General features: G+C 38.6%; 2 protein-coding genes across 2 annotated transcripts; both read left to right on the forward strand.

The window, feature by feature from the left end:
- Positions 1-4,110: 4,110 nt before the first annotated feature.
- On the forward strand, positions 4,111-10,462 carry crsp7 (cofactor required for Sp1 transcriptional activation, subunit 7). The gene is made up of 3 exons (XM_084410165.1): positions 4,111-4,468; positions 6,414-6,488; positions 7,095-10,462. Exons 1-3 carry the CDS (start codon positions 4,397-4,399, stop codon positions 8,721-8,723), a joined length of 1,776 nt encoding a protein of 591 aa, XP_084266291.1. The 5' UTR covers positions 4,111-4,396; the 3' UTR covers positions 8,724-10,462.
- Positions 10,463-12,452: 1,990 nt separating this feature from the next.
- Positions 12,453-17,563, forward strand: cnn2 (calponin 2). The gene is made up of 7 exons (XM_084410577.1): positions 12,453-12,649; positions 13,377-13,498; positions 13,602-13,668; positions 14,492-14,629; positions 14,719-14,835; positions 14,981-15,127; positions 16,076-17,563. The coding sequence occupies exons 1-7, from the start codon at positions 12,590-12,592 to the stop codon at positions 16,349-16,351; spliced, it is 927 nt and encodes a 308-aa protein (XP_084266703.1). The 5' UTR covers positions 12,453-12,589; the 3' UTR covers positions 16,352-17,563.
- The last annotated feature ends 393 nt before the right edge of the window (positions 17,564-17,956 follow it).

Raw genomic sequence — 17,956 nt, forward strand, 5'->3', positions numbered from 1 at the left:
TCTAATGTATGCACAGCCTTCATGTACATAAATACTACACTTATACATTTCTATATTTTAAAATGTAAGAGTAGAGCGCAAAATATCAGGAGTCTGTAAAAATAAATAAATAAATAAATATATATATATAAATAAATGAAATGAATAATATGGAACTGTATGTTTTTACATTTTAAAATGCTTGAAGTGGACACTATACTGTCCCTCCGTTCAGGGGTTTCACACTTTCCTCGAACTCATGTTTTAAATACACTATCAAGTGTGCTCACACTTCTAGCCAAATCATAAAAGAATCCCTGTTGCAAATGTACATGCAGTTTTGCTTTTCAGCCTCTATACACTGAACATTGTTGAAGCTTTGTGAAATAATATTCACTTATGTCTTTGTTTTGTAGTATTTGCAGTAGAACTATTTGTTGCTGGCTGATATCCTTTTATTTTGTGTTTTGTATGTGTGTGCATTGGGAATTGATGTTTAAGTACTGTAAAAGTTGTCTTCACATGCTCAAGGTCTGTTCGCTTCAGTTTGTCGTAGATCTGTGATTTCTTTGCTGTGGTTGCTTTATCCACTCCGTTCCTAGATTTCCAAATATCTGATTTGTAGGCCAGATTTCTTTGAATCCAAAATATTTTCACAAGAGTCCTCCTTGCGCAAAAACATAAGATAACTGTTTTTCAGGATATTACGGAGCCCCGCACATAATATGCGGACAAAAATGTATTGTGGCCACAAATTCAGAATTCATTCTCTCATTTTACTAAATCATGGGCATGATTTACTAATTCGTTCACTCTTTTTAATGAAATCAGAGAGCTTTCTTGTCCCTCCATTGACAGCTACGCAACTACCACATTCAAGCTCCAGAACGGTTGGAAAGACATCATTAAAGTAATCCATGTGACTTAAAGGAACACTCCACTGTTTTTTGAAATAGGGCTTATTCACCTTCTTTCCTACATTTAGATAGGTGGGCAAATGCATTTTTGTCTCAGTGCATGCGTTGTTTTAGTTTGACAGGGTCGGCGCTAGCTTAGCTTAGCATAATGAATGGAATCCTTTGTTGCCAGCTAGCATGTCCTGAGTAAAAGTGATATAAAAAATAAAATAAAAACCACCTAATTACTTCTTGTGGCCTGCGTATTCACAACAATATACAAATAGTGATGCAGATTAACACTAGGCGATTTCCTAGGCAGATATTGACTTATATATTAGGGACTATATTAGGGGGAAGCACAGGCGAAGCACTGCTACTTGGGCGTGATATCTCTGCGCCCAAGTAGCAGTGCTTCGCCTGTGCTTCCCCCTAATATAGTCCCAAGTCAATATCTGCATAGGAAATCGCCTAGTGTTAATCTGCATCACTATTTGTACTTGTTGTGAATACGCAGGCCACAAGAAGTAATTAGGTGGGGTTTTTTTTTTTTTTTATATCACTTTTACTCAGGACATGCTAGCTGGCAACAAAGGATTCCATTCATTATGCTAAGCTAAGCTAGCACCGACCCTGTCAAACTAAAACAATGCATGCACTGAGACAAAAATGCATTTGCCCACCTATCTAAATGTATGAAAGAAGGTGAATAAGCCCTATTTCAAAAAACGGTGGAGTGTTCCTTTAAGTGGTTTAACCTCAATTTAATGAAGCAACGCGAGTGCTTTGTTTGTGCAAAAATTATAATTTACCACATAAATGACCTGCAACCCAGTAGGGAGAGCACCATGACGCATGTGTGTTGTGTTGACTCGAGAGCTGACGTAGTTCCGTGAACACGCTTTAGATAATATTATTTTGTAAATAAATCTGTAAAAAAAAGCTTCTTTTTTTTTTTTTTTTTGCAAACAAAGCACTGGAGTCACATGGATTACTTTTATGTCTTTACTACTGTTCTGGACCTTGAATGTGGTAGTTGCATAGCTGTCATTGGAGGGACAGAAAGCTCTCAGATTTCATTAAAAAGATCTAAAGATTTGTGTTCCGAAGATGAACGAAAGTCTTACGGGTTTGGAACGACATGAGGGTGAGTAATTAATGACAGAAATGTCATTTTTGGGTGAACTATCCCTTTAATTAAAACTACCGGTAGTTAAAGTAAATCGTTGCCATGTTAAACTAATTTGTTCCCTCATTTTGGTTGAACTAAAACGAGGGAACAAATGAGTAAAAACGTGTTAGTAAGTCATGGGAATGAATTGTTAATTTGTGGCCATGATATTCATTTTGTACCCCGCATGTCATGTGCAGGGCTTCATAGTACGCATTTGAAAACTGCAATCTTTTTCTTTTTCTCAGCATTGAGCATCTTGTTAACTTACAAATCTTAAGCAAAGTAAAGAAATTACAATTTAAACTAAATTTCTATCTGAAATCTGAAGATATCCTGTTGGCTGTTTAACATATCTTGGAAGGAACCGAAATATACTGAGGAAGGATTTCCCCATAATTTGCTCCAGTAAATACACTTTTAAATTATAAAATAGAGTTTCTGTTTGTCCCAAACAATTACAGGGTAGTTTTTAATTGTGTAGATGGTTTTTATGAGGGTGCCAATAGATTTGGAGCCATTTTTAATCTAGTAAAAAATGTTTCGCAACTTTTTTTTCTTTTTTTTTAAGCTAAGGCCCAATTTATATTATTAATTCCAGGAAATTTGTTTTCATATCAGTCATTTGCCAAAACGGCCAGAAAAATAAATGTGCAGAAGGTGTGCTTGTATATTTTACTTGCATTCTTTCTCTATAATTGACAAGCCATTGAAAAAAAGCCAAAGTTTGTTGTTTGCACCTTTTTAAATTAAAGTCATGCTCCGGCTATGGTCTGTTACTGTTATGTCTTCAATATGAAGATGTTCTTGAGTAATTGTCAGTGTGCCTCACTGGCTAGGCTCTGTTTTTGTTGACCAGTGGTTAAAATGCACTTTGGTACTTTAGGACAACAGTATTTAAAAATCAAGCAGATATGTACCTTGATGTTTAATCTCTCCCAGGGCCAATCATTTACATGAGACTATGTATGTCTTCAGCCTTTATATTGGGTGAACTTTTGCTGCATGGTACGGAGTATTAAAATACCCGAAAGTCTTGATGTGATGTCCTGCTTTTTTGCAGTTATCAAGCTCTAAGTATATCGAAACTCTTTGCTAGTGCATTACTAAAACATTTGCAACTGGAAATATCATTTTTGACAAAGTGGTTTTGTATCTTTCTTTATGTACAAAAAACATTTGTTAGAGTGTTAAAGAGACAACATGATAATGCAACCCAGTGGAACTGAAACGTATACACAACTAAACTTTAAAAATACTCCTACAGTATGTGCATTTAATGAATGTGAACTGTCTCGTGGTTCATATCTATACAAAGGCAGCTAATTTCTATTTTTTCAGTGTATGATCATTCAGATGTTGCACATACATTTGACTGCAAAGTTCAGACGTTAATCCAGTTTTTTTTTTTTTTTTTTGCAACAAAACATAACTATACTAACTAAATATGCAAAACTAGCTTTCAGGAACATAGCTTTGCAGCTCTGTGGTTTGGTTTACCTGACCCTTTAAAACAAAAGGAAAATATGTTCCTATTAGTTTTCTATGAAATATAGAAGACAAAATAAAAAATGAATATGAAACATTGTGGGCTTTGTAAGTGTGCTACTTATTTAAAACAAAATGTTATCAAGCTTAAATTCCATTGTCCTTATTGTATTTTTCTGTGTGGAAGCTTAAGTCTTTGTACCTTTGCATTAATATTTGTTTATTGAATTGAATAAAAATGTTTAAAAAAAGCATATTTATTTGTATGTTTCTCTCTGTGTCCTTCTGTGTTCAAAAACATTGGGATCATAGAGCAGTTGGGACTGCTCTTATAACTATTTGAATGTGCTCCATACATATTGTAGTAATATTGTTCAATTTGTACAACTGTTTTTAAGTCAGAGATGTATTTCAATAGTAAAAATAAATATTTGTTATTATAGCTACATCAGTTCAGCCAGACAAACAATGTTTAACTTTTTACACACATGCACAAATATATATTGTAGTAACCGGTTTGCATAATTTGTCTGTCTGGTTGAATTGATTTGAACCTGCGTGATGGCGTCACGCGGCGTCGCGCTCTCCCATAATGCAGCGGGCCTGAGGTTTTGATCCAGTGGAGTTCATGAGATCGGTGAGAGCGCTCGACGCAATGAGGCGGAGAGACACGACAGCCGTCGAACCTTCATCTCCCAACTGAACACACACATACACCATTTCTCAAGCCAACAATCACATCAGAAACATGTGGTTCCGCAACTTCTCAATCATCCCGAGAGGTCTGTGAGTTCCTGCTATCCATTAAGCCCTTGAATCCGGAGGATTTTTCCCCCGTCGGCCGATTCGCACCGAGCAGGCAATGACAACGGCCTCCGCAACCCCGCAGCAGATGAGAGACCGGCTGCTGCAGGCCATCGATAGCCACAGCAATGTGAGTAACCCGCTCACTCTCCTGCCGACCAGAGCTCACTTTCCCCGACACGACACAGTTAGAGCCTTATCTGAAGCCGCCAAACGCCGTACCGAGCGCCTGAATGTGTGGCAGAGCAGATGTGGAGCTCCCATTAGCAGCCCGCTAACGTTAACTGACGGGAGGCACATTTACCCCGCGCGCTGCGCTAACAGAACAGAACAGTCGGACAGCCACCAGATTGCCCTGATTTCAAACATAAGCATGCAGTGAGAGATTTAAAAAAAACCTGCCATCTCGATTTAAGGTGTATGATTCGATCAGTCACAGATGACATGTTGTGTGAAGCCTGTTAGCGGTTTCATGCCAAGCTATCTGCTATTGAGCTCTGGAGCAGATTAAAAGAATTCTCTGCTCGCTTACCGTATCTCTAAACAATATCTCTAATGACGCCAGTGTACATTGTCTGTTGTTTCCTGCTTAAACATGGCACATCTTGGCTAAAACGAGCTAGGTGTAACTTACGTGGCTAGCTGACACAGTGGCATTAGCAAAGTGCTAGCAGGTGAATTTATGCTGAGAGCAGTGAGTTAGCTTGATTGATTCTGTATCACCAAGAGAGATTAAAGCTGTTTTGGTGCCTTCAAACAGTCCTGGGTGTTTCTGTGTGTGGACTAACCTGAGCACACAGCTGGTTGGTGTTACGGCAACGGTGCGGTGCTAACTGGGCACTCAGACCATCTAGAGCTAGCCTGCTGGCTGACTGGAAAATGTGACAGCCACATTGAATGTTTTGCTAAGCTAACACCTCGCCATAAAATTACTAATGAAGAGCAGTATAGAAATAATCAGTGTAACGTTAGAGGTTCAAGGAAATAAACAGTCCGTGTAATTGCCGTCGCAATAAATATTCCCTACTTTAAGGTTTCAGTCTGTTTTCACTGGAGCTTTTATGGTAAGTAAACACTGTTAAGGTTTGATTAACCCTTAAATGTGTTTAAGTCCAAGTTCATTTCATACACACTTTGATTATTTATGTACACAGTTGGGTTTTGTTTGGCTATACATGTCCATACATAGTTTAGTGCATTGTTACTGGTCTCTTGGGGTTAAATTGGTAGGTTAGGGTCAGGAGGGTCAGTATGCTGCCCTGTAGTAAACGAAGGTTAAACCCGTTGTCTATTGATTGAAGCACTCATGACCAGGCAGAGCTTCTACTACCACAGATTAAAAGACTTTTTCACCCTCACTTTGAATGAGAGGTGAGATGTCTCGGACATCATATAGTAAACTATAGTGCATCACTTTTGTTATAATATTTTTTACATGTGAAAGGTACAAGAGGGTGTAGAAATGATGTAATGTTTTTAGTTTTTGTGTGCCGAGTTATGTCAATGTGTCTCTTCATTGGTTTCTTTATATTAAACTTTGAGCAACTCCATGCTCTGTAGCTAAAGACTGGGATACGCTATGTCACTTGCAGACTTTGTAGATCGTTACTGAAGAAAATTGGGCATCATACACTAAATGACTGAGGATCACACACTGTCAGACTTACAAGTCGTTCCAAACGCAACAAACTCGTGCAGAAACGCACCTCACTTCTAGAAGATGCATGATGTGTGAAAACGTGCTCTATTGGTGAGCACGAAACATGTTTGATATCCTCTGATTGGACAGATTCATAGTCTGAAGTTATAAATCAAAGTCTGTGCCCATCATGCACTACGGTATTTTCTGTGAAATTTATCTTCTCTAACTGCCTAAAACCTGGAGGCTGACTCTGACTTTTAGCAACTAGTGTTGACTCCTAGACCACAAATCAGGGTCACAAAAGTTGTTGTGTATTCATTTTGAACACTACCTATCTTTAGAACATGATTCCAAAATTCTTCTTTACCCGTTATTTTAGATATTTCATACTGTCATTGAGGTTTCATGTTAAATTGTCCCTCTTCCTGTACAGATCTGTAACATGGTTGCAGTTCTTGATGTTATCACCAATTTGGAGAAATACCCTATCACCAAAGAAGCACTTGAGGTTGGTACTTAATTATTCTCATCATCAATAATATATTTTTTGGTATAAATCTGCTTAAGACAAGTCATGGCATATGGAATACTGTTTCTGGGTCCAAGTCTTTACTCAGATTCCAGTGAGAATACTATCTTAAAAGCCATTTATGAGCATTGTGCGTTTAAATAGCACACCTTTAAGCTAAGTTTTAAAAAACTCAGTGTACACTACAATTTCAAGGCTCACCGTGTCCCAGACACCAATATTTTAATGATTTAGAAAAGATAAATTACTGTCTGGAGATTTTAGAAGATAACGGGTGAGGGTTGTGATTTTAGTTCATTTTTTTGTTAGTACTTCTGCACCATGAGTGGATTTTAGCATTGTTTGCTGTTGATCTGATCTGATCTGAGCTGTTGATCTGTACCAGGAAACAGTGATGCGTGACGTCTGACTTAACACCCGACTAATATCTTATTTATAATTACTCTTAGTTCTTTTTTTCGTGCAGTTTAAAATAAATAGTCATTGTTTATTTTATGTTCAACAGAAAAATACATTTGTGAAAGCTGTGTGATATGATTGTAATATGCAATTTTGAGACTTTTCTCTGTTTCATTTTCATTGCAGGAAACCCGCTTGGGAAAGCTGATTAATGATGTGAGAAAGAAAACAAAAGATGAGGACCTTGCCAAACGTGCCAAGAAACTCCTGCGGAACTGGCAGAAGCTGATTGAGCCTGGCCAAAGTGACACTCCGGCGAGAGGAGTGCCAAACGTCCCGGGCTCTGCCAACGGAGGTGCTCATCCCTGCCGGACAGACACACCTCCAGTGGTCCCCCCTCCAAGCAAGGTTGCTCCTGAGCTTAAAACCAGGAATGACATCCATAACACGTACTCCCCAAAGGCGGAGAAATCCAGCAGCCGAAAGCGGCGGGGGGAGCCAAGGGATAGTCCGCATCTGCCGGCCAAAATGACAAAAACGTCCCTTTACGAGCCAGTGTGTTCCTCTTCCCCACCATCAAATGGAATTAGGGGAAGTCCCGAGCTGCTTCCGGAGAAAGAGGATGATGCGGCTTCTGACAGGATCCGCCCGGAACACCTAGAGAATGACAGGCACAACAAAATCCCTGTCAATGCTGTGAAGCCTCATCCAAGCTCTCCGGGGCTTACCAAACTACCTAGCACTTCCTCCCTACTCAAAACATCAGTGTTACAGCAGCATGCGAGAATGGACGGAGGGGGGCAGAATCAACCCAAAAGCCCTCGGTACTCCTCGAGTCCACGCAGCATAACGCACGAGGCGATGGCAAAGAGGTCTTCAACATATGCACCAAAAGGGACTCTCTCGAGCCCGTCTCAGAATTCTGCCCAAGTGCCCTCTCCTTTGCCCACACTGCAGCCTTTAACGTCACCGGCCCAGGTGTGCATCGGGGACGGTCCGTCATCTGTGGGGCTGGAAGGCTCCATGCACTTGCACAGATTGTCGGATAGAGTCTCCCAGCCTCCGCACAGCACTGCGAAACTGGAGTCGCTCTCCAGCTCCCCACTCACCGCGCACAGCTTAGAGGGCGCTGAGACCAAGGGTGAGCGGGAGGGAGCGACCTCCAACTCGGAGGGCAAAAAGAGGAAGAAATACAGACCCAGAGACTACACGGTAAATCTTCAGGGGCAGCCCTCAGAGGACAGGAACAAACCTGTGCGGTTAAAAGAGCGCAGGTTGACGTTCGACCCCGTGACCGGACAGATAAAGCCCCTCACTCCGAAGGAATCCCACCATGAGGAAGAGTGCCAAGGACCGCCGATTGCGACGCCCTCGGTGAGGACTGAGGCGCCGCAGCAAAAGACCCCTACGTCGGTTCCCAACCCCTTTCAGCAGACGAACTGGAAAGAGCTGTCCAGAAATGAAATCATTCAATCGTACCTTAATCTTCAGAGCAATGTTCTTACATCCTCTGGAGCACAGACCCACGGCGCGCACTTTTTCATGACTGAATATTTGAAAAGAGAGGAACACGATGTCAAAGAGCCCCGAAAAATGCACGTTTTAGTACAGAGCAGCTCCCCGAAAGAACTACCTGGGGTGACTCGGGACGTAACAAATGAGGACCTTCTCAGAATACACAAAGAACACTGGCCTGGGGTGAACGGTTGCTATGACACCGAAGGAGCCTGGTTCGATTGGACAGAGTGCATATCATTGGATCCTCATGGCGATGAGAGCAAATTGAACATCTTGCCATATGTTTGCCTAGACTGAGAGAACAGGGTTTGGAAAAGCTTTCATTGTTCCCACTGTGAGTCAAAGGGGATCGAACCGACTCTCCTTGTCGCTCTGGTCAAGGTTCATCTTACAGGTGTAACGAGCAATCCAACAGCAGTTGTTCCGAGTTCGGTTTTCCATAAGAAGGAGATGAAAAGATGTCCTGTTTGTAATGTGCTGCTACCAACAAGAATTTGCAAACAAGGGTTGTATATAATGGCTCGCAGGGATTTAACTGGGCCAGTTCTCGCACAGTGTGTGAATAAGAGGGTCCGAGCAAGCATTGAGCAGTACAGATCTGTTTGAAAGCAAGTCGAGAACACTTTTTGGCAGTTACAAAAAGCTTTATGTGACAAAGAATAAATTATAAAAGTTTCTTATGTATGCATCTATTTATTTGACCATGTTTTCCTTTTTTTTTTTTTTTTCTTCTAGAAGGTTATCCACTAAGATGTGCAGATATGTCTGAGGCTTTTCTGTTCGCATCACACACTTGTCCCCTTATTTGTGATGTACACGAGGCATATATAAATACATTTTCCCCCACAGCGGCTCTCATGTACATGTGCTGATCGCAGTAGATACCGACATTCCATTCTGAACTGAACGTTTCTCGCTTCACATTTCTTTCTCGATTTATCTAAAACGCGTGATTTTTCATACGAGAGAAAAGCAATCTATTTTTTAGATGTTAAATAAAACTATTTTAAACAAATCTTGTTTGCCTAGATAATTGTAAAAAGAAAAAAATATGGATAAATGTGTCGAAAAAGAGAAGTATTCATGTGCTAGAAGAAAACGCAGTGAATGGCCACAGAGGGTGCTACTTTTCATCTTCATACTGTGAGGACAGAAAAGCAGGAAAATGTTAATATGCTGGAAATATACTTGTTACCATTCCTTTAGATATTGTTTGCCTTACTGAAACCATTCTACGATGACTTTATTTCAAGAGCCTTAGTGAATGTATGGCATTTAGACTTTTGTTTAGGTGGTACAGAAGGAAACACCTCTAGGCATCTGCCATATGGTCCTTTTTTTTTTTCTCAAATGGACGCATTGTGCTATAAATGTGTCAATAAATATGCGCGTTATCCTGCTTGTCTGTACATAGTTCTTGCAATCCATGTAAAACCTTTCTGAGTCTTTTTTTTTTTTTTTTGTGTGAATGTAATTATTTTTGGAGGAAATGAAGCATTTGGAATGAAAGACCCAATCGTTTGTGTTACTGTTCACAGGAATCTCTAGACCTAGATGAATAGGTTGTGGTCCTATTATTCATTCAGTGTTTTCAGTTTGACATATTGATCGTTTTTTTTTTTTTTTTTTTTTCATTCAATATTTTTTTTATGCCTTGCCATTGTTTTGAAGAAAAACGTCTTGTGAAGGGGGTGAAACCTATTTGCTGCCGACTTGCAAACACTGTGTGCTCTGCTACCTTCGTCCTACCAATGTGCCTTTGATGTAAAAAGTTTGGAAAGGCTTCCGCTAGCTTCACTTGGTTTCAAAAAGTACAGCATATGTTTTCTTCAAACCATGTCAGATATTCCAGGGATATACATTGTTTCTGAAGCAAAGGCCATCTAAGAGCTCAATACTTGGTTAGGGTATTGCAAATATAATTTGCAATTTAAAACTAGAGGAGAGACTTCTTTGATCATTTTTGATCAGTATATTTGTTCAGTGTTTAACATCACTCGTTTGTTCGAAAAAAATAAAATAATCAAAACTCTTTGCATCATGGTACCCTTTCTTCCATCAAGGTTATCTGTCCCAAATCTACATGATTGACATGTTCATGAGAGCAAATCTCTCTGTAGCTTTTCAGGAAACCATTTAGCTCTTAATCAATAAAATTGCTGTAGTCTGTTTGCCTGCTTGGTGTGTCATGGAAACCCCCTTTAACTGAAGTTGACAAGGCTAACCAAAAGTGGTTGCAGTATATACACGTAAACAACCTAGTCTTAAAGGGACAGTTCACCTTTCATTAACACCCAAATGCTGTTCCAAACCTGTATGCCTTTCTTTCTTTCTTTTGGATCCAACAGAAGATTTTGAAGAATGTTTCAGCATATTTTTGTCAGTGTGGTTCGGAAAAAAACTGGTCCCCATTTAGTTTTGTTGTATGGACAAAAAAAGAGACTTTTATTTTAAAAAATATGTTCTTTAGTAATTAGGCAGAAGGGGCCATTCACACAACGCACACAGTGGAATGGGGGACACACATAAAACATGTTTTTAAAGTTGAGCTTATTTATTAATCTTGAGTGCTGCATTTTTAGAATCTACTCTGCTGCTGTTTCATTGTTTTTCTATGTAAATGTGCTAAAGTAGTTTAAAGTGTTTGACCGTCGCTTGCAACTTTTGCAGCATCTTGTGGAAACACGGCATTGGAAAAAAGTTGTTCAATTTAAAAAAAAAAACTTGTTTCTTGACCTTCATTCCATTTCATTTTTAAATGCAAAAACGCATTCTGTGTGAATTTCCCCTTATACACAACGAAGTTTACATCAAAGGCATAGGCTAACTATAATAATCATTCTAACATTCAAATAGATTTTTTTTTTTCGGTTACACTTTATTTTAAGGTGTCATTGTTACAGTGTAATTATATATTTAAGTACTGAGTAATAATAATTAACAACATGTACTTACTGTAGGGTTAGGGTAGGTTTTGGTTTAGGGTTAATTGCATGTAATTATGCATGGATAATACTCTTATAACTATGGTAAGTACATGTAATTATGTAAAAAAAGGTCACTGTAAAATAGTGTTACCTTTTTTTCCATTTGATGATGAACAGAAAAAACATTTACAGCTAAACAGAAACCACCCAACTTTAAAGAGCTTGAGCATTTAAAGCGGCATACGTTATCAGCCCTTGGTGTGGACGCCAAAATAATTATTGGTATAGTTACCGTTATAGTTGTAATTCTTAGTGTAAACAGGCCTTTAGTCACCCGAGAACATAGGAACAACATTAAGTAAATGATGGAATTTTCATTTTTGGCTGAGCCATCCTTTTATGAAGCTGTCTACTCTGTACAGTCACTTTTATCATGATCACTATGTCTCTTTCTTAGAAAATTGTGCCTACACATTTCATTATTTTTACTCAGCGGAAACTAGTACATTTATGTCTGGTTTCACAGACAAGGCTTAATATAGTCCCAGACTAAAATGCATGTTTGAGCTGTTTTAAATGAAAGCAACTTGCACTGGCATATCTTAAAACATGTCACTGCCATTATTTTGTTTCAAGATGCACACCATAATGTTTTTTCTAAGGGATGTTTAAAAAAGCTACTGAAATGTCCTATTTTAACTAAGGCCTAATCCTGGCTTAATCTAAGCCTTGTCTGTGAAACCAGGCCTTAATGTTTTCCACTGGATTGCTTTAAAGTGTGCCTAAGTACCTGTTCAAAATCATGTGACTGATTACATGTATGACTTATTAGCATGACATCCTATGTTGCCTTGCTTCTTCAGCATTACAGAGATATTTCATTGAGTGTAAAGTGACATCATTCAGTAGCCTGCCGTATTCCCAGAGGTGACTCAATCCTCAGCTACCGCGAGTCTGGAATACCAGGATGGACACGGAGACTCCCATTATAAAGGAATTTGGTACTTTAGTGCCATATATGGAGTTTTTGATATCAATCACGGCCAAGAAGGGGGGGAAAGGGGCGTGGCCCGCATTGAGCGCGTGTTCTCATTGGTTGCGAGGTAAACAAGGGGAAGTTCTGGATGTGCATACGCTAAAATAGGAAAAGAAGACAAAACTACCAAACTTTACCGAAGTCTTTCTTTCAGTTCTCGACAATCTGTTTCGAAACTTATTCTGCTCTTGTTGCTGACAATGTCTTCGCAGTTCAACAGAGGCCCAGCATACGGGTTTTCAGCGGAAGTGAAGAGCAAGGTAACTTACGTGGAATATTTTATAAACTATTTTAAAACCTTCGTTAAAACACAGACATATTTTGTTTGGCATATTGTATCTTATATGTAACGGAAGTCTCTCTGTCTCATTCTGATGAATCCAAAGTGTTTTAACAAATGTTTCGCAAACTTCCTGGTGTGTTAACATGTAACACGTGTAACGATACAAAGTTAAATAACAATCGTGCTTCATGTAATGCATATTGAATTATATTATTTACTGGCAAGTAGCTGTAAAGTGAAAGTAAGTAAAACGCAAAAGAAGTCACGGAAACGGTAAAGAAAGTTCTCAAGAAACTCTTGGGGCGTTGCCTCCAGTCCTCAAATATGTCATTTGTGATCTGGCCTGAAAGAAAACGCACAGCTTGTGCTAAAAAAAAAAAAAAAAAAAACTACAAACCCTGCCGTTAGTTCACATTCCTCCTCCTCAAAGGTGTTGATGTGTTTGTAAAACACTTAGTATCGGTTAGCAGCTCTGAGATTACCCTGACAGCCAGATTTATGGTGATAGAAAGGTCTTTAATTTCCTATATTTAGGTATATGACTATATATTAAGACATGCTTGCGATTAACTGACTCACCTACATATTGTTTATTTATGCAATGTAGGGCATTGGGTGATAATGTAGATCTTATTGAAATAATGAGCATATAGCCTGATTTATAGTATGACTATTGACCGATGTCACATTAATCTTTCCTCTAGATTGCACAGAAATATGACCCCCAAAAAGAAGAAGAATTACGAGTTTGGATTGAGGGCATCACTGGGCGGTCAATTGGAGATGACTTCCAGAAAGGGTTGAAAAATGGTGTAATACTCTGCGAGTAAGTTTGCATTTATGTATGTTTATGTAACTCCCATTAATTATTTTCAAAGACTATTTTATATAACTTTGCATAACCGTGCGGTCTTGATCTTTCCTTAAAGGCTTGTAAACAAACTTCAGCCAGGGTCTGTGAAGAAGATTAACCAATCGTCCCAAAACTGGCATCAGGTGAGCTGACGTTTTACGCTCCTCTAAAATGTTTATTCCCAAATGGTTTAGGAAAGCTGGAGATAAAATGTTCTGACATTGAACTTTTTTTTTCTTTTTTTCTTTCTGAGAACATAGTTGTCTAATGTGTTCACTTAAAGGTTTAGTTCACCCAAAAATGAAAATCAGGTCAGGAATTACTCACCCTCATGTTGTTCCAACCCCGTAAGATTTTCGGTCATCTTCGGAAAACAAATTAAGATATTTTTTATGAAATCTGAGAGCTGGCTCACTCCTCCATAGGCTGCAAGGTAATTGATATCTGCCGTTCCAGAAAAGTTAGTAAAGACATCGTTAAAATAGTCCAAGTGACTACAGTGGCTCAACCTTAAGTTTATCAAGCGATGAGAATACTTTTTGTGCGCACAAACAAAAATAACGACTTTATTCAACTATTCATTTTCTTCTGTGTGGGCCTGAATGAATTCACGTAGTGTAACAGCGCAGCGTTTCTGGGTTGTATGTCAGAACGTAGGCTCACTATTGACCGATTCTGGTCATGTGTGTGATGCTGGCCAATAGTGAGCCTGCGTTCTGACGTACAACCTAGAAGTGAGCCAGCTCTCAGATTTCATCAAAAATATCTTAATTTGTGTTCCGAAGATGAACGAAAGTCTTACGGGGTTGGAACAACATGAGGGTGAGTAATTACTGACAGAATTTATTTTTGGGTGAACTAACCCTTTAAATTCCGGATAAGATTATCTTTTGTAGTTGAAATGAACGTCCAGCAATGAAGGTTATGTTTCGTCTGTTCTCATTCAGCTATTTCATTTTGTTGCAGCTAGAGAACCTGACCAACTTCATTAAAGCAATCACCACCTATGGACTCAAACCTCACGATACTTTTGAGGCCAATGATCTGTTTGAGAATGGAAACATGACACAGGTTCAGACCACACTTCTGGCTCTTGCTGGCATGGTAGGCCCCGTTTAATGATATAATTTCACAGGAGAACAGCCTAACTGATTTTATTTCAGTCTGTAATTATAGATTCTCACTGTTTACAGGCTAAAACCAAGGGCATCCACTCAACTGTAGACATTGGAGTGAAGTATGCAGAGAGACAGGAGAGGGCTTTCGATGAAGAGAAAATGAAAGCTGGGCAATGTGTCATTGGACTACAGGTATGGCTGAACTTTGTACAAGTTTCTCTTAAACTATCTGAATATAATTTATTCACAATCTGTAATCCAAAACTAATATGGCTTTATCTGGAAAGTGGCATGAAAATAGCTCATGCATGTAGCTTGTGTGCGTGTCTCTTTATAGATGGGAACAAATAAATGTGCAAGTCAAGCTGGAATGAATGCCTACGGTACCAGAAGACACCTGTATGATCCCAAATCACATATTCTACCACCAATGGACCATTCAACCATCAGTCTTCAGATGGGCACTAACAAGGGTGCTAGCCAAGTGAGTACCACCTCCCATGATATTGCTCATTTTCTCTTATTACTATCTCATTCTGATCAGTGTTGTTATTGTTAACTAAAACTATTAAAAGTTTTTGGCTTCTTGAAATAACGCTTAAACTAAATAATAATAATAATAATAATGTATATAATATAAATAATAATTTATATTAAGGGTATAAAGGGTTCTGCTAGGCATTACATTTTAAGACATTTTAAGACAAATATATGCTTTTAGGCTGTGTAGCGCCAGTTACACTTAGCCACTGTGTTAAGACTGTCTTAAGAACTAATTTGGCCAACTAGAAATTAGTCAAGAGGTAATCAGTCTTAATTTTCTGATTCAAATTAGAGCGATCTACCTTTTTATGTAACTGACTTGAAAAAGTTAGCACTAACTTAAGACTGGTCTAAGCAGTTTATGCAACCGGCCCCAGGTCTTTGGAAGTTGCCTACCCATTTTGCAACTTCGTGTTACATATGTCTTTTTACGTAGTGCGTCACAGTGCACGCTTCACCAGAGATGAGTCAGTGAGGGTGAGTCGCTTGGAAGAAGAGAGCGGGAAAATTCGAGCAAAATAAATGCAAATTTAACTCTCAATAGCTCGAAGATTACCGGTTTCGGAGATGGTTGGCAACAACTAATGACAGCAATGAAGCCAAGCAATGTATGCCTCAAGCAGGCTAGGCTCACGGAAAGGAGGGGTTTGGTTTTCAGACTCTTTGGAAAAATTAGGTGACGTCCCATGTACAGTATGAGAAAATTTAAGTTTTATTTCCATTTTTTACCTTTGATGCATATAAACCTATTGTAGGAGACCTCCAAAACAAAATGAGAAACCTTTAAAATGGCATAATAGGGGCACTTTAAACTAAAGTTAAAATGAAAACTGAAAATGAAAATATAATAAAATGTAAAATGGTTCTGAATCTGATCTGTTCCTTGTAGTCTGGTATGACAGCTCCAGGGACCCGCCGTGCCATCTACGACCAGAAAATTGGCACCGATAAATGCGACAACTCCACAATGTCTCTACAAATGGGCTACACTCAAGGCGCCAACCAGAGCGGCCAAAATTTTGGGCTTGGCCGTCAGATCTACGATGCCAAATACTGCCCCAAAAGTGCACCCGATGCGACTGGAGAAGGAGCTGATGCTGTTGGCTACACGGATTACCAAGACGAGGGCTACCAGGGTTATCAGGATGACGGTCAAGATTACTGAACCGACCAACCGCAGGCTATGAGTCTGAATAAGAAGCTAAAGGGAAGTTGATACTTCCTTGTTAACAAAAGACCCAAAACATGAAAGTGACCCATATGAAACATATCACTTATTTTTTAACTATATCAATGTTCTTTTTATAAACAGTATGTTTGGTTCATTTGAAACGAGAGCCCAACAAAATATGTTATGTGTGTTGATATTTCTTGTATTTTATATGGTGCATTTGACAGTCATTTAATTGAACAACCTCTATGATAATATTTAGTATTTGCTTAATTGTAGGTTTAGTTTAATGTACATTTTATTTGATTATTATTATTTTTTTATCTGTTCAAAACGCTGATCTTAAATGCAAGTGTGACGGGGGTTATTGTAAAGTTACATTTACATAATCCCAAATAATGAAATTTTTTTTTTTCTAATCAAGCCTTCTTGTGAGGAATTTTGATATTAAGTATGGACGAGAAAGAGCGTTGCGTGAGTCTGATTCATTTATTGAATATAGACCATGCTCCGGGGTTTAAAACCACTCTGCAAAATGCTTTTTATTGTCAGGTGAGCATGTGAAGGAGAATTTTTGCTGTTACAGTTGAAAGGTGCAAAGTTAAAACAGTGAGGGTTTCAATATGGTGAACCTTTACTGGAGTTATGTGGTCCATTTTGTTAATTTAAGAGCTTATTTTCCCAGTAGTATTTTTGTTATTGTGTTTTTAGGCTGGAAATTTAGAGCACATTCTTGACATGCACAAAAAGGAAGGGGTTATCTATCATTTCAGCAGCATTTTTGAGTCATTTCTGCTTTTGACATTCTTAACATTCGACTTCCTCAGTTGATGTGAGGAGATGAATGTGGTTTTATAATTCACATACAATCTGTAATGTGTTTTAAATAGTTCATCTTTGTTTCATTTTCTCATCAAATATTTGACTGTTTGTAGAGCCAGACCAACTGGAGCATGTCTTGTTTTCTTTGGATTATAGTATTGTAAATGGAAATTGAAGTATAACATTGTGAGCCTTGAACATTCCAAATTAGGAACTGGATTCACTACTTTTATTCCACAGTATTTCTTCTCATTCCAAATGGCTAAACCTTTTGTACTAGACATTGGAACATTTTAGGTCTGCTTTTTTAAACCTTTTCGTGGAATATCATGGTTAGATGAATGTAGTAAATACTGGGTTTATAATAAAAGATGATGAACAAGAGGTACTGTTGTCAGGATTTTCTTAATTTGATAGCCTTTTGCTCTCTGAAACAATTAGTATATAACAAAGCTAGTATTTACTTTTCCTATTTAACAGTCCTATACAAGAGGAAGATAACATTTGAAATCACTTGCTTACTTCCCAATGGAAATCCTGGATCCCTTAATCAATGATCCGATAAGAAAAATGATCAAGCAAGCAGTGTTGAGTCAGCTAATGAAGCTGATGTACTACATCCTCAGACACTGGAGCTAATATCCTTAATGGTAGCCTACATAATAAATCTGAAGAGGGGACTTGCCTTCAGAAATTGTTAAATTACTCAACACTGCCATCATCTGGCACTGAGTGAAAAGGACAGCATGGTATTATTAGCTACACATTAACCCTTAT

Source organism: Rutilus rutilus (genome assembly GCF_951802725.1).
Source record: "Rutilus rutilus genome assembly, chromosome: 6".
NCBI classification, from domain to species: domain Eukaryota; kingdom Metazoa; phylum Chordata; class Actinopteri; order Cypriniformes; family Leuciscidae; genus Rutilus; species Rutilus rutilus.